This window comes from Vigna unguiculata, chromosome 2 (genome assembly GCF_004118075.2).
Source record: "Vigna unguiculata cultivar IT97K-499-35 chromosome 2, ASM411807v1, whole genome shotgun sequence".
Lineage (NCBI taxonomy): Eukaryota > Viridiplantae > Streptophyta > Magnoliopsida > Fabales > Fabaceae > Vigna > Vigna unguiculata.
In genome coordinates this window covers 31,333,919-31,356,631 of record NC_040280.1, presented here as the reverse complement: position 1 = coordinate 31,356,631, position 22,713 = coordinate 31,333,919, and the positions used below count along the sequence as shown (strand labels likewise).

At 31.9% G+C, this 22,713-nt stretch overlaps 2 protein-coding genes across 3 annotated transcripts; one reads left to right on the top strand and one right to left on the bottom strand.

Moving 5' to 3' along the window:
• Positions 1-933: 933 nt before the first annotated feature.
• On the top strand, positions 934-10,705 carry LOC114173248 (kinesin-like protein KIN-UA). 2 transcript variants are annotated; one of them, XM_028057516.1, is made up of 19 exons: positions 934-1,478; positions 1,821-1,921; positions 2,053-2,175; positions 2,582-2,767; positions 2,857-3,078; positions 3,180-3,336; positions 3,780-3,929; positions 4,442-4,530; positions 4,754-4,957; positions 5,184-5,297; positions 5,714-5,845; positions 5,949-6,080; positions 6,952-7,096; positions 7,209-7,301; positions 7,812-7,937; positions 8,042-8,167; positions 8,926-9,078; positions 9,880-10,008; positions 10,097-10,705. In XM_028057516.1, exons 1-19 carry the CDS (start codon positions 1,352-1,354, stop codon positions 10,252-10,254), a joined length of 2,667 nt encoding a protein of 888 aa, XP_027913317.1. In that variant the 5' UTR covers positions 934-1,351; the 3' UTR covers positions 10,255-10,705. The 2 variants fall into 2 exon arrangements, with proteins under 2 accessions (XP_027913317.1, XP_027913318.1); XM_028057517.1 differs by having other exon boundaries at positions 935-1,478; positions 8,926-9,069.
• A 3,638-nt stretch (positions 10,706-14,343) lies between these two features.
• LOC114173249 (AT-hook motif nuclear-localized protein 26) lies at positions 14,344-15,958 on the bottom strand. The gene has a single exon (XM_028057518.1). It carries the CDS (start codon positions 15,591-15,593, stop codon positions 14,700-14,702), a length of 894 nt encoding a protein of 297 aa, XP_027913319.1. The 5' UTR covers positions 15,594-15,958; the 3' UTR covers positions 14,344-14,699.
• Between the last annotated feature and the right edge of the window lie 6,755 nt (positions 15,959-22,713).

The following is a 22,713-nucleotide window of genomic DNA, read 5'->3' as shown; positions in this document are numbered from 1 at the left end:
TTGCCTCTCCATGCCACTCTTCTTTACAAATTTCTCAAATCTTTACATTTCCCATAAATGCTTTTTATCACATCATTTGTATACATAGTACTCAAAAAATAACCTCATAAATTCAATTATAAGTATCAAAGCTAGATTCAGTATTGGCTTTGCATAAAATTAAATTAATGGCAGAGATCGCTAAAAAAAAAAGTAAGTGTATTACTCGTAAGTTTTAAGAAAATGAAGAAAACATTGTTTGAAGAATTAAGGTGTTTTTTAACTTTAATGTTTGACTCGGTTTGAGCCTTCAAACAATATTCAATTCCAGAAAACACCAATGTTCTTCGATTTTGGACGGACATGTTATATGTGACGTTGAGCAATTGCAAGTGTGACAGTGTTTCCATGCGAAATGGACAAAAAACTCATCTTGGAAATGTCACACAATACACAATTCTTTCTAAAAATAAACTATTAAAAACGGTAACATTAGTTTTTTTTTTTTAATTCAACAAAGTGCCGAACATTAGTGTATCTATAACTATATATAAAGGGGATTCCCTCTTTTGTGTCCACATTTCATAATTCCAACTTTACCCTTTATAATTTAATTATTTATTAAATTTTTAAAAATTAACGGTTACTTTTACAAGTTTTTATAAAATTATTTACTTATCTCCTTTTTCTTTTTTTCTCTTACTATTCATCAACAGTTATTTTTCTCTTATTTTCTCCGTACATTTTATTTTATTTTTTATAAATATACTTTTATTTTGTTTATTAAATTAATAACATTACAATATCATCAATTATTAATATAATTCAAAAAATGCGTACACACAGGCGCGATAGCGCCTGTGTTTACACTAGTTTGAAATAAAGAAATTACGATGGAGATAATTGGTATAATAAAAATAACAGTAATCTTGATTAGAAAGTGAATAGAGCGGTTGGGAGAGTTGAAAGAAAGTGAATGCTGCCGGCTTAAGATTCATTGCGGGTGTGAGGTGACACCTCCTTTTCTAATGAAAGAAAAGCAAATTAAGTTTGATTTCGATTCTGCCCATGTTTAGGGAGCTTTAATTTGAAATGAGAAAGGGTGAATTGGTACTTTGGAGAAATCATCTGAAAAATTAGGAAGAAGAGAGAAAATGGGACCAGGGAAAGGAAGGAGCTTTGTTAATTTTGATGGCGGTAATGAACAAATAGGAAGTCAAAATAGAGGCAGAATTTATTCTGGGAGTCACATCTCTCGCCATTGATGCAGTGCAATGCTAGAAAGAGCACAATAATAGCCATATTTTTGTTTCTTTTAATGACCAACACATACCAAACCCTCTTCTTCTCTTGAGAATTTTTTCAAACAGAAATGGCCACCTCTCAGGGTGGTAACAGTCACAGGAATGGAACGCACTCTCACAGAACCTCTCTCAAACCCCACGTCAAGTCAAAGCCTGCGCAACGCCGTAACAGCACCGGCAAGGACCACGCTGCTGGTGACCTCTCTCTTTCCGTGTCTCTCTTTGAGATTTTCCTTTCGTGTTTTTCCCTTTTTCTTGTATTCTCTGTGCATTTTCTATTTGTGATCGATGATTGTCAGTTATGCTTTTATTCCGTGATTGCATGACATGTTCCGATTCTTAGTTAGGAGTGAATGTTTTTCTGCTTCTGGAGGACAATTCTTTCCGATCCGTTAATTTGGTTAGAGAAATGCATAAACAACTTTGTGAACATACGGGATACAGTTTACTGAAGCTTAATTACAAGTAATGTTGTCGTTGTTGTTCGCACTTTGGTTTGGTCCTGACATCAACGTGCAAATTATGCTTGTTGTGAAGTTCCTGGAAGAGTTAGAGTGGCTGTTAGGTTGCGGCCACGGAACGCAGAGGAATCGGTGGCGGATGCTGACTTCGCTGATTGTGTGGAACTGCAGCCGGAGGTATGGTAAATATTTTCCGTGACTTAGTTGAAATCTTGTTGTTTGTTTGAGAACTATCTTGTCGTTGCTGTTCGTCTCCTTGTGCGGCTGTTGCATTTTAAATCGTACTTCTTTGTCTGGTTTATTTGCAGCTCAAGAGGTTGAAACTTCGGAAAAACAATTGGGATGCAGATACCTATGAGTTTGATGAGGTGCTAACCGAATTTTCCTCACAAAAACGTGTTTATGAAGTTGTGGCCAGGCCTGTTGTGGAGGTGGGTATTCATGCAACAGTGGTTTGCGTTCAAACTCTAGTCATTTGATGATCAGGTCCATTGATGTGTGAGGGTGCAAGAACAAGTCGTTTCAGTGTCTATGGTAGAAATTTAATTGCTTTGCTTTGTGTATAACTGATCGGAATATGTACATTTTCGTATTCTGCAATTAAAAACTGGTTTGAGTGAAGTTTTTTGAGTTAACCATGCAACTTCTTGCTTAGGATTTTCCTACTTTCTTGGGCTCCTCATTATTGATTTCCTCAAGAATCAATCTTTACATTTATTTTGGTGCATGTGTCTTGTCACAGGGAAATGGGGAAGAGTGTTTATCATAACAAATATGAATTTGAGCAACTTTCTGGAACTTCCTTGTATTACATGCCTAACTTTGACCTTTTGGCAGAGTGTACTGGATGGCTACAATGGGACAATTATGGCGTATGGGCAAACTGGTACTGGTAAGACTTATACACTTGGACGGCTTGGAGAGGAAGACAATGCTGCACGTGGAATAATGGTGCGGGCCATGGAGGATATTCTTGCAGATATTTCTCTAGAAACTGATTCAGTCTCAGTCTCTTATTTACAGGTACTTTGCAGTGAAAAGGATTTTGGTATAACTTTCTAGTTTAGTGTCAATGTCTTTGATGTATGATGTTTCTTAATTTCATTGTTCAGCTTTATATGGAGACCATACAAGATCTGCTTGACCCGGCTAATGATAACATAGCCATCGTAGAGGATCCCAAAACCGGTGATGTTTCATTACCTGGTGCTAGCCTTGTTGACATTCGAGACCAGCAGAGTTTTGTAGAACTATTAAGGTTAGGAGAGGCTCACCGCTTTGCTGCAAATACAAAATTGAATACAGAATCTTCTAGAAGTCATGCTATTTTGATGGTAAATCAATTTGCATATCTTGTTGATGGTGCTCGTGTTCACTTTTCAATATTTGTATTTTTAATTTTGTTGGAGGGTTGAATATAACTTTAATCCTATAGGTTCATGTAAAGAGATCCGTGAAAGGAAGAGATGGTGCTCTTTCAAGTGAAAATGGCAATCATCAACACATGGTTAAATCAATAAAGCCATCTCTTGTTCGGAAAGGCAAATTGGTCGTTGTTGATCTTGCTGGTTCAGAGCGAATTGACAAGTCAGGTTTGTACATTTAATAAAGTGGATTTTGTGATGTCTCCAAATTCATCTGCTTTTAGTGGCTTCAAATTATCAAGGCTTTACTTTCAGGAAACAATCCATATTTGTCTCCCGTTTTTTTCCTTTACATTGTATACATGTTGATATACACAAATGCTTTGAAACAATCTGAAATTGTTCAAAGTGCTGATGGATGTAATTCACACTCAAGGTAAATATTGATTATCCAAGATGAAAAGATTTTCTGTTCTGTTTCTGCTTGGAATTTAGAGAGAAAATATGACAAGTAGTCAAAAGTAAAACAACGACATATTTAAGAACTACGCCTGCTCAAATCACTAGATGTTAGAGACCTATTATTCATGCAATCAGGATTGTTTTTCGTGGTACAACATCTATGCATGCTACTTTTAATTAGATCGTTTCGTTTTTTGTTGACTTAATAGGAAGTGAAGGACATACATTAGAAGAAGCTAAATCTATCAATCTGTCCTTGAGTGCATTGGGGAAGTGTATTAACGCACTTGCAGAGAATAGTGCACATGTGCCATTTCGTGACTCAAAGCTTACTAGATTATTACGTGATTCATTTGGAGGTAAGATGCAGCGAGTATTTTGTTTATTTTCTTTATTACTATTACTATATAGCAGCAAGTTCTCAATTATGTCATGCTGTGTAGTTGATGGTGACTGGTAAAAACACACTGGTATCCTGGATCTGTCACATGTTTCTGCATGTGGGAATGAAAATGAGGCCCAATAATTAAAGAATTATTCTGGTATATATATTCAATTTTCATGTAGAGAACATGTGGTGAAGCTTGGGACAATTTGGGGGTTGTAGTAGTCTGACAATTAAACTGTTAATGCTTGTATGTGTACACTGTAGATAAATCTTTAAAATGAGTTTGTGTATCATTTCTCAGAAGTCACCTCTTTTGAAGCACCATGGATATTAGAGGGAAATCTCGGGTCCAAAAATTTCATAGATAAATTGTTCCATTCTAGATTACAGATATTATGTGATCCATATTTTGTTAAAGTTGTCAATCATATTTAATATTTTTGAACCACATCTGTATTTTCCTGACATCTAAAAGTTTAACAGGTACAGCAAGAACTTCACTAGTTATTACTATTGGTCCATCTCCACGACATAGGGGAGAGACTTCCAGTACTATAATGTTTGGACAGAGGGTGGGTTCCAAATTCAGTAGTGTACTTTCTTTTTTCGTCTCTTACTTTTAAGATTATTATAGCTGCTGAAATGCCATGTGCTCTTTTTGTTGGCTGTCTTGACCTCCTGTTCTGTGAAAATTTTTAAGCTCTCCTGAGTTATATTTGAGAATATTGCATAGAATAGGCATGAGTGGGTGTCTTGTAAGTACTATGAAAATGCTGACATTTGTGCCTCTTGTAGGCTATGAAGGTGGAAAACATGGTAAAGTTGAAGGAGGAATTTGATTACAAAAGCTTATCTAGGAGGTTAGACATCGAATTAGATAAACTCATTGTGGAACACGAAAGGCAGCAGAAGGCATTTGAAGATGAGGTTGAAAGGTTAGCCACTGAAGCACAACAACGAATATCTGATGCTGAAAGAAACTATGTGGATTTAATGGAGGTTGGTTCCATATCATCTTTATATATCTCTGTTACTCGTATTGCAGTTTGTATGAAACATTTTCTCAAACATGGTTTAACGAATTACGGAGTTTCTGGTACAGTGAACCCCTAGTATCAGATAACCAGTCCTTTGAGATTATATGCCCATATTGGGAAAATATATGGTTGATTTGATGTTGATGACTTCCTGGTTAAATGTACTGATACTCGTTTTCCTTTTTCAGAAGGAAAGATCAAAATATCAGAAGGACTATATGGAATCAATTAAGAAGCTTGAAGAACAGTTAGTTATGAATCAGCGAAAGAATGAGGAACTTCATATGAAATCTAGTGGAGAGGTAGTGGTTTTTATTATACTATATTTGTCTTAAGCTTATTACGCAATAGATAAAATTACTAAGATCTGCATAGTAGAGGACAACTTCTCTAGAAAACATAAAAGTAGGACAAATATGCTAGGAGGAAAAGTATCATGTAAAGTAAAAGCTGGATAAGAACTTCTGTAGCCAAACTTGTTAATTTAATGATTTTTCCCTGCGATTTTATGATATGAATATTTTACTTAAGTGATACTTGGGGCATTTTTTTCTCTTAGATTTAAGGACTTGAAAGATTCCTATGGATCCAAAAATAAATTGCAATTTGTGTATTTGAAAACAACTGATAATAGCTCCATAAGAAATAGTTTGCCCACTTAGCAAATGGGGGATTTTCTTCAATACCTTTGGGGCTCACTAGAATTATCTTTTCCTAGATTCCCAGAGTGTCTCTTGAGGAACTGGCTGATTTGAAAAAAATGCTTCAGAAAGAGACTCATCTAAGAAAAGCTGCTGAAGGGGAATTAAATAATATTAAAAGTCAAGTGGCGGAACTAAAGAAGTCAGAGGTTTGCTTTTGTGCCTCCAATATTTATATTTTTCATTTGCATGTCTTTTTTTCCCCTTGTTGGTATCTGGATTAATTTTACACAAAAATGTTAATTGAAATAGGCATCAGGAAAGTCTGAGATCTTAAAACTTCACAACATGTTAGAAGATAAGGAACATCAAACAAAGAAACTTGAAGGAGAAATAGCAATATTACAAAGTCATTTGTTGCAGTTAAGACTTGAAGCTGATGAGGTAAGCTATATCAAAAGTGTAAAAAAGCCTCAGTTATTTGGCTTTTGCCTAGCCCAGGTGTCTCATAAAATGAAAACCATTTTTACAGTATATGTGCTTCCCTCTAATTGTTTTCAATGTGAAGATTTTCTTGAATTTAACTAATTATTCAATTTGCAGTTATTTTCCATGGTTATTCATTTTGATTCACAAAGAAATATCTGATATCATTCCCAAATATTTTTTTCTTCTGTACTGAAAAAACCTAAATTTAAAGAGGAAGAAATTAGTTCACAGGATTTTATTTGAAATCCAGCTACTGAAGCACAACTACTATGATCTAAAATATGCCAATTTCATTTGGTTAGCACAAAGAGAAATTATTAAATTACGGTACTGTTTAATATCTTCAGTTCAGCTTGATCTTGATATGACTATTTCAATCGAGTGTTTATTGCCTTTTTCTATGTCAATGTTTTTCTTGGAAATCATACTTTTGCCGAGGGGATGCAATGGCATCTTCAGGCACTCAGCTTACGGCTATAGTGAAAGCTAAAATAGTTAGTTTCCTTATATGTCACTAGTCATGATTTATGTCCATTTTCGACTTTTGGAAGACTATTAATTTGATTTATGGACAATTAAAGAAGCCATGAACAAACTGTTTGTGTCTTTTCGATAGCTATGTACTGGAAACATTTGCATTGATATTTCAAAAGTTGATACTAAAATATGAATGTAACTAGGTGAAAAACATTAGGTGCAAATATAAGTAAACCAACCTTCTTGTTCATTGCCCTTTTTTTATCATTATGTCACTGCCCATGAATCTTCATATATGATCCTGTGATGGAATCGCATTTGGTTGATCTAATTGGCATTTAACCTACAGACAAGACGACACTTTGACAGAGGTGGGTTTGAAAAAGAAACAGGTGGTCCTAATTCTCTCACTGCTCAAGTTAAGCAGCAACAGCAACAACAACAAGCTTCAGGAAATGGAGAGAAGCCCTCAATAGCCAAGCTGTTTGAGCAAGGTAGTAATAATTAGAATATATGCTTATTTTGATGACTTGACTTACATTCCGTAATAGATTGTTGTATCAATTTTGGATTTATTTCTTCCTGATAAAATAAATATTTTTACAGTGGGATTGCAGAAAATTTTGTCTTTGCTTGAAGCTGAAGATGCTGATGTGCGAATCCATGCTGTGAAAGTTGTAGCAAATCTAGCTGCTGAAGGTTGTTTTACCAGCTTTTTCTTTTTTTCTTTTTAATTTCCTCCTCATGCAAATGAATGAAAAGAGAAGGAAAAAATAATCGGTATGACTTGTAAATTATTTGCTTTTGGAGTCAATGAATCTGTGGAGAAAGTTAAAGTTTTGTATTTTGAAATATTTGTTAAAAACAAATATCACTGCAAAATCATATTAAATCTTATTTTCCTTATTCCTACTTTGATACATATCTTAAATTTGGCTTGGTTTATTAATGAACTGATTTAAGTGACGAAAGCAACTCCTTACAACTGAAGAAAATAAGAAAACGATTTTTTTTTCATATATTAAAATTAATTTGTGCATAAATTAAGAATCAGATTTTAGAATGTAAGTAATTTCTGCATAATCTAATTTTAGCTAACTGAAAAGTTTTTTTCTTTCTTCTTTTCTTTTAGTGTAAATGTTTATGAGGTCTTTCTGAACAAACTGTAAGGCCCATTGGCCCTAACATCTATCCAACTTGATATTGCAGAAACAAATCAAGGGAAGATTGTGGAAGCAGGAGGACTCACATCCTTACTTAACCTGCTCAAGAGCTCACAAGATGAGACCATTCATAGAGTTGCTGCAGGTGCAATTGCAAATTTGGCAATGAATGGTAAACTTGAGTTTCCTTTTCTTTTCATATAGCATTTTTATGAAATAATTTTATTTATTAACTATCTTTTTCCCGGTCTCTGCTCATTTATTCTGTCTCAACAGAAGCCAACCAAGAACTCATTATGGTCCAAGGGGGCATTAGTTTGCTCTCAATGACTGCAGCCAATGCTGAAGATCCTCAAACCCTTCGAATGGTTGCTGGAGCCATTGCTAATCTTTGTGGCAATGGTAAACTTCTGATCTTATTCTATTTTTAATTTGTTTTTAATTGTCTGTGATTGCATTCAATCTCACATACTCATTACTTACGAAAGATCCTTCTGCTCTGGTGAGGTTTAGGATAGGAATCTCGGACATCAAATTTGTTTAGCCTCCTGCTTTACTCCATGTTTCCATCTTTTCTCTTTTGGATGAGTAATAAAACAAAATATGGAGTGAATCATTTGTTTATTCTACCTATATATACAACCATACTTCATTGTTGGTAACTTCTAGTAAAAGTTTTCCTTTCCTTAGTTAATAATCCTGGTTTTGAATGGAGTATGAATGTATGAAGCCATCTGTTGAACAAATGTATTTCAATAATTAGAATCTCTGTCAAACTAAACCTTTGAAAGTTAAGCTGCGTGAATAAGGTGTTTGGTGTCATCTTTGTCTAGATACTGATCATGGTGTTAAGTTCATCTGTTTTTAAAATCAAGTTGCTTGTCGTCTATAATATTTTTGCTCTGGTTATGCCTAGTGAATGCCCTGAAAAATTTCATGCTGAAGAGTGAAGAAAAGATAGAAAATATATATCTGGCCTTTTTTGAAAATGTTACAAAATCACTTTATGGGGGATTTCATGAGGCTGTTCTGGAGTTACTAAAGATAGTTTATCTGTGGAGACTGGTAGTAATTCTAGTCCTAGGCATCATGTGTCAAATTAATTCTCTTGAAACAAAATAACCTGCCGTCACTAATATTTTTGGTGTCCCTGCACCTAGATAAACTACAAACAAAACTAAGGAGCGAAGGCGGTATCAAGGCACTGCTGGGAATGGTCAGATGCAGACATCCTGATGTGCATGCTCAAGTTGCTCGTGGAATAGCAAATTTTGCGAAGTGCGAGTCAAGAGCATCTAGTCAAGGTAACCTATGTAAGCAGCTTGCTAAGTCACGTATTTTTATTGTAATAACATCAATATGTTCATTGAAATGGTAGCAGATATTCCTACATTAGGTGTTCTGATACCATCTAGAAATATTAAAACAGTATTATCTCAGACGATCAAACTTTTACAATGCTGATCGCAATATATGCATGTTAGGGAGTTATTACAAGAGAAATGAGGAAATTTGAAAAATTCTAAAAATAAGGAAATTGTTAAATTGAACAAGAAAGGAAAGAGTTTTTGCTCTCTGTAAAATGAAAAGAAAAACGAAAGTTGGACTGCATCTATTCACTGAGAACACCACTACAACCTTTTTCAACCTTCACAGACAAAACAGCTGTAAAGCCTAATAACAACCCACTAAAATGACGGTCCTAAAAATATTCCACAATCACAAACTGAACAGCAAATGAAAAATAACTAACAGTAGATATTTAAAACATTTGACTCCACCAACAAAGGTTGGTCTAGTTGGTAATTTGGTAAGTATCAATTTCTTATCTAATAAGGATGTGAATTTGAATATCACTGCGGTGAGAATTTTTTGGTAAATAATGTAGGTATCTTTATAAGCGTTTTGAATCCAATTCACCCCGACTTAAAAAAAAAACAACAATTTGACTCTAGATCATTTAATAGAACTAAATTAAAAATAATCCTCTAACAGAATCTATACATAAAAAGTGGAAAGAGAGTAAATAATAACATGCAGCAAACTAAAATGATACAGATGTCTCCATCGAGTTTCTATTATTGCCTGATTTAAAGTTTTGCCACATTGTATAGGGACAAAGAGCGGAAGATCTTTCCTCATCGAGGATGGTGCCCTTCCATGGATAGTGCAAAATGCAAACAACGAAGCCTCATCAGTTAGGCGTCATATTGAGCTTGCACTCTGTCACTTAGCACAACATGGTAAGTACTAAGTAAACTCTATCTCTCAACTAGAAACTAAACTTTCTCTAGGGTACGGCCGTAAAAGCCTCTGATTGATGCATTCCAGAAATAAATGCGAGAGACATGATTAGTGGGGGTGCATTGTGGGAACTGGTTCGTATCTCCCGTGACTGTTCAAGAGAAGACATAAAGACTCTTGCACATCGAACTCTACTCTCCAGCCCCACTTTCCAAGCTGAAATGAGGCGTTTGCGGGTGAATTAATGTAGAATTCTGCAGAGTAATCCAAAGTGGGCTGAAAGATCCGAAGACAAACAATACTCTGTAAGTATTCAGGCAGGAAGGCTTTGTTCAGTGTTCTAGCTGAAATTCTTAACAAGCGTAAGTTCTTGTTTGTGATTGATCCATCAATGAATGGCCATAATTTAATCAAGACAATGTGTGGTTTTCGGGTCCAGCACGGGGATGTAAATTGATTTGTATATTAAATAAATAAATAGAGGTGAGGGTAGTGACAGTTTTGAATTTCTTTCATGCAATAGCTCGTTGTCATTCATAGGAACATTAGTTTATTAGTGTGATGATTTGAATTGTTTTAACATAGTTCTGTTTGTTAAGAGAGAGTAGACCCGTGAACATTTATTTTTTCATAACGATAGTCCCTACCAAGCTGTGAAATTCAATGTATTATATAGTTATTGCCTTTAATAATTTAGATCGACTTGGGTTGGTATGACATAAAGGCATGTGCGCCTCACTCACATATCTGGAACTATAAAGATAATGAAAAAGTAGTCTTTTAGACAATACTATTATGGGAAATTACACCCCATGCTTTGACATTTAATAAATTTTCATTTAATACTCTTTCTTTTATAATCTGACATTTTCCCAAAACTTTATACTGCAATAAAATGTTGTATATCCCTTTCATTAATAGAATCTGTCTGATATAATGTTTCTGAAATAAGTAAAAAAAACTCAAGTGGATAAAGTTCGTTCCTGCAGAAATGAGTATAATTTGGCATGTTATTGGATAATGTTGCCTGACTTGGATTGTGCCTGCATTTCATCAGATTCTTATCTGGACACCATATTTATTCACTCTATATAAGCGTTTGCATCTGAATTTGATTGGTCCTGCCAAAATTTAAAATTTAATTATGCAGGCATAATATTATGATTGAAATAAAATGCATGCACAAAGATTAAAACTTTTAATTAGTAATGATAGACTAATGTCTTAACAGGTACTGTGAGGTGCAACAATAGCATGTCTAGTATGACAGCTGGTACTTAACCTTAGTATAAGTTATAATAATTATAATGTTACTGTCAATGTTGGGAGAAAAATTATCAATCAGACCAAAATGCAACCCTTTGTAAAGAAACATCCTTTTCAAATTAATTGCTTGCTATATAACCTATGATATGCAGAACTTGGTTCGTGCACATTATTTTGTCTTTACATGATATTTTACGTGAAAAACAGGCTTATTTTATGCAGGCATGTATGTGCATCCCTATGCATTGAAAAACGGATCAGAAAAAAAAAAAAAAAACTGAAGGCCCGTGATAAATTTTATCAATCTAATGCGGAAAGTGAGCCAGATTTCACGTAGTTATTATTATTTTTTATTAATTTATTTTCCTGTGAGGTTATTACAAGTTTTAAAATGGTTAACTATAGAAGAAGGAAAAAAAGAAAATCAAAGTCAGAGGCAGTTTCTTTTCTTTCTTGTCCCCATTAAGAACAACTAGTTGATTGGTCCTTCTACGGGGTTACCATCTATTAGTAGTTAGGGATGCAATAATTAATAGATCCCTATAGATGAATTCTGACACCCAGGCACTGTTAAATTAATACTTCTGTATTATTTACATTAACTTTTACTTATTTTATTTCTAATAATTAATTTATTTTGTTTGAATATGATATCATTTTTACAAATAAAGTTATCTATACTATCCATACTCCACATTTTGTTTTCTATTTACTTTTTAACTAACGTTTCTCTTTAAATTAATTTTACCGATTTAACTCTTTAAATGATTGTTTTTTTTTTTAATTTAATCATCTTTAAAAATTAGAATAAAACTATCTATAATAAAAAAACTATCTACAAAATACAAAAAATTATCTGTAATAAAATGGTAAAATTTTAATTATATTTATTATTGTTATTATTATTATTATTATCTATACATAATATTATATAAAGAGATTATTTTTTAGTGTTTACATTTTCTTTTTTAATTTTATCCATTAGTATCACTTTTATTAATTCAAATAACTACATATAATAAAAAAATATTTTTAATTTTATCTTTTTAATAACTATTTTTTGAATTAAATAATTATTTATAACAAAAAAAATTATATAATAAAAATCATATTCAGTACAAATCATTTATATTGTAATAAATTTTTACTGTACAAAAACACATGCATGCACTTATATTTAGAATGGATTATATAAAGTAATTTTATTAAGTCATTTTAAAACGCACGATTACTTTTACTCTTGTAATTTTTTTTCTTTGAATAAATTACTTATTATCTTTTTAAGAAATTAAAATATAAAAAATGAATGTTCATCCGGGTCAACTTAAAAAAGAAATATGTTGTCGTAAGTTCCTTCTCCTATACTTTTTCAACAAATGCTTAAAAAAATAATATTTCCATTTTGTTTATCTTTTTTCTATTTATGCAGAAATAAAGAGAGGGTAAGTCACTTCTCAACAAAAAATTGAAACAATGTCCTAAAACAACTAAGAAAACAGCCAAAAAAGAAAAAAAGTTTGTGTGTTTCTTTCCTTAAAGAGAAAAAGGTCTTTTAAGAGGAGTAGAAAGATGAAGGATGGGTATGATTTGGATGTAGACTTCAAGAGGAGCAACACAACTCAACAAGGACAAATAATTGGTTTAGATTAGACCGCCCAGCCTCTTCTAAAGTAGAGAAGCCACTTTAGGTGCATCAAATTTCAAAAATCATTTTTTTACATTAAAAAAATTCATCTAACACTTACTATATATATATATATATATATATATATATATATATATATATATATATATATATAGGAGAGAGAAAGAGAATAAAATTGATATATTGATAGGATGTATAATGTGATAAAAAAAAGAGATAAAAAATAAAAAGTGTAAAATAAATATACATAAAATTACTATGTATGTGTATTATTGTTTATAGAGAGTGTGAGGGAGAAGACATGTTATATATATATATATATATATATATATATATATATATATATATATATATATATATATATATATATATATATATATATATATAAAAGGTTGTTGTCTTGGTTAATGAAAATATGCCTCGAAAAACAGCTCTCATCAGACACTGCATGTGTCAATCCAGTTGCCAAACTTTCATCTTTATCTTCTACTAACTATCCTATGTACCATAGTAGTCTCTAACATAAAAAAACATCAATATAATAATCTTTTCTCTTTCTATATGCGAATGAGCATTATAACAACCTAAAGAAGTGTTTTTCTTAGAAGCAAATTTACTATGAAAAGATATTTATGATATATGAAACCATCATGCTCGAAATCGCTATAAGAAATTCACCTTTTAAATAATTTTAAAATTTCCTAGAATAGTATATGAATGAGAGATAAGAATGGTTTAGTTAACTAGCACTTATTATCTTATATTAAATCTTTGTTTTTGTTTTTTTTGTTTTCATTCGAAGAAGACTACTACATTTATATTCAAACAAGACAATTACAACATTTTCTTTAGTTTTTAAAGGATATTAAAGTCCGACTATTAATTAGAATTTGAATAACTTAACTATAAGATCATATGCATATGCTCGTGCTTCCTCAAGAATCCACTATCACTGTTCACTAAATCCACCACAGTATAATATATATATATATACATATATATTAACATATTAACCAAAACATCAAACTGAAAACAAAAGAAGGACCGTTACCTTGAGTTGAGAAATGCGAGATACCCAAAACCATTGTTCTTTGGTTGCTAAACCTGCTTCATGCTGCGCTGATATAATAACCACCACAGAAAAACGAGAAGGAGGAATATTGCAATGGTTCAATGAATAACAACTGTAAATGCGAGTCTTCAAACACTAAGTGTTCGATTCAAGACACGACATGTAGTAGAACTAGAACTCGATAATCGGTCCAGATATGTCTTCATGTTCTACTTTATTGTGATTTGTGTTCGTTCATCGTACTACAGTACCACTTCCTAGTGAGTAAGCTTAAGTAACACTAACACTTGTACTACTTTTTCAGGTTGAAGGCGATGATAGATATGGAAGTAAATTGATTCACCCATTTTGTTTTTCCATAAATAGAATAAAAGTAGGCAATGATGATGCATATCCATCCATGAATTTAATTACAGTCTGAAATACACGTGAACATATACCTAAGTAATAATCGAAACGACAAACAAATACTGCGAAAGAAGCGATCGAATGGAACCTGAATGGCACGTTGGTTCAACTTAGGATCACTATTCCCTAGCTTTTGGTAACACGACAGTTTGGTGAATCTCTTGCTACGTACGTACCCGACCCACCAAAAAAGCTAAAAACAAAAGGCATTAATCAAGGAAATCAACCAGGCAACAGCGATTGATAGATAGCGTTTCACTTACACCAACCATCCACACTGTTACTGTTACTGTTACATGTCAGTAAGGAGAGCGACCCGGACCCGTTGCCCAGAACGTTTCCGTAGGTATCTGAACGGAATTCAGAAGATTCGGATTCAAACCGTGAAAGAGAGGAGCAGTAGAATCCCCCAGAAGCTGCTGAGGCGTTTGCGCTTGTCCCACGCCGCCGCCACCGCCGGGTGACCCAATCGAACCTCCCTGAAGCGGCATCGAAGGGTCTTCATCTTCCAACGGAAGTCTCTCATACGCAGCGTTGCTGAACGAAGCTGACATGATAACCACAGGCCCCGAAGCAATGAGTGCGCCGACCACGCTACCTCCTACTACCTGCCCTTGTCCTCCAGCCAGGTATATCGTCAAGCCGGTAGCGGCGGGAGGCGCCGGAGGCGGGAGGAAGGATCCGGCGAGGGACAAGATCTCGAACCTTCCGTGGAGCGTGACGACGGCGCCGGAAGAAGCAGGTTGGCGTAGAGTAACATTGGTGACGGTTCCGGTGCCGCTCATGATGCAAACGCCTCTCTGGCGGCGGCGGGCGAAGGTGGAGACGCTGTCGACGATGTCGCAGCCGTCGGCGACTTCCATGACGTGCGTTTTGAGGGCGTTGGCGCTGTCGCGAGTGATGATGATGGGGGGTTTGGGCTTGTTCTTGGATCCGGCGGGTCTTCCGCGTGGTCTTCTTGAAATCTCGGTTTCGCCGGAGCCGGCACCTCCTCCTTCCTTTCCTTCACTGTTATTGCTGTTGGTGGTGTTGTTTTCTTCGCGTTCTCTTTTGTGAGCGAGGTTTAGGCCTCCGCTGCTTCCGCTTTGCTCGTCTTCGTTGTTTTGTTGTAAGGAATGAAACTGGTGTTGGTGGTGCAGGTGCAGATCTCTTCCTGCGTGGAAAGGAGTTGGAAGAGAATGGGCGTGATCCATTGTTTCTCCTTTCTGCTAACTATTTCTATATTTGTATATATATGTAGCGATGAATATCTGAACCTGATGAGTGGGTATGTATGAGGAGAAGAAGGTGAATTGAATTGGTGAATTCTGATATGAAATTTGAAGCAGCGAGGTTACAATAATCTTCAATTTGATGAGCTTGTTTTGAAATTATCCAAACAGTACTAGTTAGGTATTATGGAAGGAAGAGAGAGTGAAATTGGAGAGCGTGAAAATTGAAGTTGGTCTGAAAGAATGAGGAGGAAAAAGAAAGAAAAAAAGAAGCAAATGCTGTGCTGTGTTGGGTTAGGGTTAGATTCAGAAGATAGATGAAAGGTTTGGGTTAGAGTTTGAGCTTATGGGCGGTGACTGGTCCCCACCTATGCACAACACTTATGTTTAATGTTTTTATTTTATAATCATCTTATTCTACAATCACCTTTATTTATCATACACAATTAAACGATATTTATTTTTAAAATTGTAAAATATGAATTACATTATGTAAATATTTATTAGAAAGCATATATATATATATATATATATATATATATATATATATATATATATAAACTATCTTTAAGAATGATATCTAAATTCTTCGATATAAGTTAATATCTATATTTTTTCGGCATCTCTCCTTTTATTATATATATCATGTAATCTGTCAGGCTAAAATTTGGATTTTTAAAAAAATATATGTAATATCAAATTAAATTATTAAGGGCACTTTTTCTAACTCAACTAAATCAACATCAAACACTCTATCGTATCTAAAAAGAAGATATATCTGGTGAAGACATGCACACACCATAAATAATGCTCAATTAGTTAGAAGCCCATCAACCAATAGAAGAATTCTTCATGTGCAAATCGAGACCATTTTATCTTATTTTATGATTGAACTTTTACTAAATTTATGAAAAGATTATCCCCAAATTAGCTAGTATAAAAGTTTTCATACATCATTCAATTATGTGTAAATTTTCTATGCATCACTAAACGTATCAAATTATAAAACGAGAGTCGAAGAAAAACAAACCCTAATATAAAATCAACTATACTAATACAAAAAGTCCTAGTAATGGAAATCAAAAGATTAAGATATATATCCTCGTGTTAGTTTTGGTGATGATATGAAAATACAGAAGAATTAATAATAAATTGATGTGATTAAGTTTGAGTAGGTTTTCTTTGTCGTTTGTGCAGAACATCCACATCAGAAACGGGAACTACGGTCATATGTGGGAGATTTGAGTTTTTTAATGAAAGCATAGCTGGCACAATTAAAACTTAACTGGACTAGTGTCATGCACACACACACAGAGTCTGAGGGTGTTTGTTTGTGTTTCAATTTTCTATGAATCACCACATGCACCACTTGGTTCTTCTGCAAAATCCCATCTTTATCGAATATATCTTAACCAAGTCCAACATCAAGGTTGAGGTAGTTCATTAGGTCCACCTCCTCCATGCATGACGCGTGTCTCTTCCCCCGTTTTTCTCGGGTCTACTCTGTGGCCTCTTCCTACTTTATTTTTACTCTTATTTCAATCATGTCATCACTCCAGTGTTTTACCTTAATTGCTGTCATTAATTATATAATATAATCTATCATGTTTCTTGTCCACTTCTAAACATAACAAGGGTTAATTATTAAGGATGCAGAGAACAGAACTAGATTAAAATATTAAGCGAAGAACTTTTATGCTTAACTTGTATTGGTTGTAACATGATTGAATAGATGCAGTTGGGAAATTGATTTAGGAGATGGGAAAGAGTTGCATGTTGTTGAAAATGCGATGAGATTGAGAATGGAAGAGGGCACAGGTAGTGACCCACATGCACCACACTTTGGGACAATCGGCGGCTTAAGTTGAAACCTTTAAGGAGAGTGGAAGCAATGTATTTCATTAAATTATTACTTGAAAACTGAGATTAACATGCATGACATGAAACATTGGGTGCACTGCCACTACCAGCAAATCATGAGTCTTACCAAAACAAAGATAATGTACATAATAACTCTCTCCTTTCACTTTTTAATCATGCAGCCACTAATGCCTACGTACCTTCACACAAACAAAAAAAACATAAATGTTATAACTAAACACATTTGAACAGAAGGGTTTAAGGTGGTACTGTACAGGTTGTAAGGTTGGTGGAGGGCACGGGATTATAGAGAAGACAACAGTGAAAAGCGGCGGAGAATTTGGTGATCTGAAACTGAAAGGAATTAATAAACACAAAACTGAATGAAAGAGAAGAGGTAGCTGGTGAGAATTAATTGAGAAGTTGTCACAGGTATATATGGTGTCATTCTGCGTAAATAAAAACTCATTCCATGCATCCAAAGATGCTCTTTGTCGGCTCCAAACCCTTTCTTTAACCAAACTCATGATGCTGGACCCCTACCTTCTTCCCTGTCAGATTCTTAGTGCAAATTCAAGTTTAATCCACTAACTATTTCTGTTTACATTACTATGTATTAAAGTCTAATTCAACCTCTGACATTTATATCTAATTAGTTATATACGAAATCGTCTTATTATTTTTGGTCGAAATCTTCCATCGTTACAAATCACAACTATCACGAAGGTTTCTGCATAATCTAACTATACTATGCAGTACTACTCTAATTTCTATCAGTAACTTTGAGAAGGAAATTGTGCAGAATCTCCACGGTTTTTACTTCTTTAAATAATACTATAGCTGCTCCCACATGTGTAAAATTAATCTCTATTTAAAGACAGGGATTGAGTATGGACAAAAAATACAGACATGTAGGTTAACTACGTTAAGTAACAGAGTTAATTTTTTTAGTAATATATGTCAAATCAATTCAATAAATTAACAAATCATGTTCTTGACAATGGCATATTTTATTCACTTTCTTTATTTTATGAAATTTTAAAATCCATATAATTAAATAATATACATAATATATCCAATTTTATTTAAATATTTAATAATATAATTTTGTTAACACGCAAATATGAAGTTATAAGTGCGTTATTTGCACTATCAAACACAATAATTAACTAAGGAGGAATGCGTACTTTTTTAGTTTGGATAGACACCTTCTTTAATTTCTAAATATTTTCTTTAAAGGTGGGTGTAACTTTTTCCTTAAACTAATAATTTATTCTTTAATTAAAAACCTATAATAAAACCATACACTACTAAATCTTGTAAATGAACTGAAATATAGGACGATCTCCTAGTTTTATTTAATATGTATGTTCAATACGATTATTTTTTTTCTCAATACTTTACTAACAACCGTTAGCTGAAAGTAAAATCAATATTTTAATTTATTTCTTATATGTCATACTTTTACAGATGGAAAAGTACTCGATAAACTTGCAAAAAAGTATATAAGTAGCATTACAAAATTGAATAATAACGTATATAATAATTTATTTTACAATAAACATATCTTAAGTAAGAAATAGAAATACTTATATTTATAAAAAACATACAGAAAAACTATTCAACGCAAACTTTTTTTTTTCTTTTAAATGTAGTTTTAGAACTATGATTAAGTCAACCAAACATAATCATTGTTTTAGAATGCTTGTATATGCAAATATAGGCTTAGCAATCTAACAAAAATCAGCTCGATTAAGCTCCATATCTAAACTTCTTTATGTTCTGAGCCTAATAAATATTTTTTATTGATTATAAACAACGTAGTCCAATGAAATATATAATCCAAAAGCATGCTCTTATTGCACAGTTTTACAAGGAAACATTTAACAGTAGCAAGAATCAACATATATATATATATATATATATATATATATATATATATATATATATATATATATTAATTATGTAAACAAACAGAACCATAAACAAATTTTTATAATAGCATCCCAGAATCAATGCCCCATGTAATCATAATAATAATAAGGACATGTACTTGAGCAAAAGGAACAAATATAGAAGTGTCAAATGCTTAATAATCAATTTGCAGAACACTACTTTATCACCTTCTATATCACTCACATCATAGATTTAGAAAGTTTGGTAACCTTATGAAAATTTATCCAATATTTAAATTTAAAAATTGATAAATTCATGTTGTCTTTTATCAAATTTAAAACATAAGTGAACTTAGATCTTACTTCTGTATTAATATAAGACCTGCTACTTAAGATTTAAATCCTACGAAAAATACTAAAACATAAAAAATACAATCAAGATAGAGATATTTAATACTAATAGTTCTTTTTATAGATCCTGCTATTGATTTAGGAGTAATACATATATCAAAGTCAATGATTCAAAATTCATAAACACCCTATATCTACCCACTGTCCTTAGAATTCATCAGAAAAACACCAGTTAAAATTTACTAAACCAATCAACTTTTCTTTCACATAAATAAAATGCACTGCACTGACATATTTATCCTTGTGAAAAATTAAATATATGACTCTACTACAAAAACTCGATAGACTGGTGTATTTATTTATGTTGTATTGTGACAATTTATGTAAAGGAAATTTATTTTATTTTTATGGCGTCTGAAAAATGGAAATACAATTTAATGATTATGACTTTCGATTATATTGTTATTGCAGATAAATAGTCCATTTACTAATTTAATCCGAATGACTCAAAATTTATTATATTAAGATTAGTTGAGCATTATGAGGCAATTAATGAGTGACGGAGTGAAGATCTTGAATTGAATTAGCATCATCCCAAACCCAATAATTAATGATTAAAAACAGTAAATTACACATATTGAATCGAAATTTAAAATGCAGAAATAATATAATAGATGGAGAGAGAAATGAGGATGTGATGTAGGGTAGATCCATGTGAATAACTAATCCATAGATTAATGATAACAACAACTTCAATCACCCTATTCCTGTTCCTATCCCTATCCCAGATGTACGGGTTAAGCAACCTTTGACCATTTTTTTGTCCACAGTCATACATAAATAATATATATATATATATATATATATATATATATATATTTATTTATTTATTTATTTGGATGTATGTAAATTGACCCTTCAGCATTGATTCCTCTGTCTTGCCATTTTTTTTGGATTATTAATCAAATTTAGGAAAAAAATAACTGTTCCAATTTAAAGTAAATAAAGACTTCAAACTCAAACAGTATTTATAGGTGTGCAACTTATGTTTAGTAGAACAAAGATATGTCACTACATTATTGGTAATACTTAGACACATTTGGTTTATTCTTTTTAATAAAAATATTTTGTATTGTGCAAATCTCTTACAATGTTTGATGAAAGCAAGTGATTATTTGGAGAAGTATTTAACTCTCCAAAAATTTACTCTTATTATAAATAGACACCGTATTTCTTTAACTTTATTTTAATTGATTCCAAACTTTAGCTCATTTATAAATAAATATTTTAATTTTAATTTTGTGTAATTAATCCTTAATGTTGTATTATAAAAACGTACCTAAAATTTTAATATTGTCCACATAGTTTTATATATTAAAAAAAAAAACCTTTTTTTATAAATAACTATTTCCAAAAAATTAACAAGTTTTCAAGATTGATTAGAATAACATTAAAAATGTAGGTATTATATTAAAAAAATATTCAATATTATTACAGATAATTAATCTTTGACATTATAATAACTAGTCTTTAAAAAAACATTTTTTATAAAAAAAATACTTTTTAAAGATTTATTAGAATAAAATTAAACATTTATTAACTCGTTTGTTTATAAAAACACAAAATTTTTAAGATCAAATAAAACAAAATTAAAATTTAAAGTGTTTATTTATAAAAGAGATAAAAGTTTGTGGATATTAAAGTTTATGGTATCTATTTGTTAAAAGTATAAAGTTTAGAGAGTTAAATACTATTTTCTCTTTATCAAAGCAAGTTTTTTTTATCATCAACATTTATTAAAAGGAGTTAAAACAATATTTAATTTAAATTTAACTAAATAGTTTGTTAGAATTTGAAAACTAAACTAGTAGAAGACTAAAGGTTTAGTTGTAGTAGGAGATGTAAAATTAGATTTAGAAAAGCAGACGAGTTTGATAAATTATGTAATCAACTACGGTCATATGGTTATTGAGTTAAATAACTTAAAATAACCTGAATCATATATAATAAAAAAAATGTAAAATAAATCATATAATAACCTAAAAAAAGGTTAAAATTAACATTTTCAGAAATTTAAACTAGTTTATATCAGTTATAATTTCGAGAAGTTTTGTGTATAACTTTTTTTTAAAACGAATAAAAAATATAATTTGGTTTTTTTCATTTTTCTCTTATAAAAATCCTTTCATGTTTTTTCGTAATTTAGAATTTCATTTCCAGCATGTTATTGTATACATTAGTTTTCATTATACAGTATTAGCCTTTCATTTCACATTTAAATTTATTTATTAATACTATTACTTCAATATATCCTAGTTTTATTTATAAATACAAATAATTTATTTATAGGTAGGTTTACTATGTAATAGGTAAATCGATTGAATGCACTCAACTCAAAAACAATAATTTATAATTATCCTATTTATCTAAAAAAGGTTACATGTTTTTGCATAAATTGAATGCTATGCTAGATCAGTAATAAGCAGAAAGGACAAAATTATGCCCACGTGAGTGGCAGCTGTTAATTGGAATCTGTTTTAGTCGTCACTTGAATTAAAATCAACTCCAGATGCAGTTGTCGTAAATGAATATAATAACCAAATAATTTAATTAATCGAATTTTTCTTTTGTAAATTTCATATATTTTTTTCTTATTTTTAAGTAATCACAGATTACCAAAGTACTTACGGTAAAAAACAAGAAGAAACTATATGAAATATACGAAGAAGAAGAAGAGCATGTTGTAGTATTAAATGTGAATAAAATACTATAAGAAATGGGTTATATATACACACAAAGATAATCTTAAAACTTATAAATAAATAGACCTAAATCCATGGATTAAGATAATACCTACTTTGTCGTGAAATGTGACAATTCTAGATTTTAGTTGTAATTTTTAATACATTTACCCAAATAGATAAATTTAAAGAGAATAAAAAGAATAATAAGTTATTAAAAAATAAGCTGTTTATGTTTATATTTTTTCTAAAATT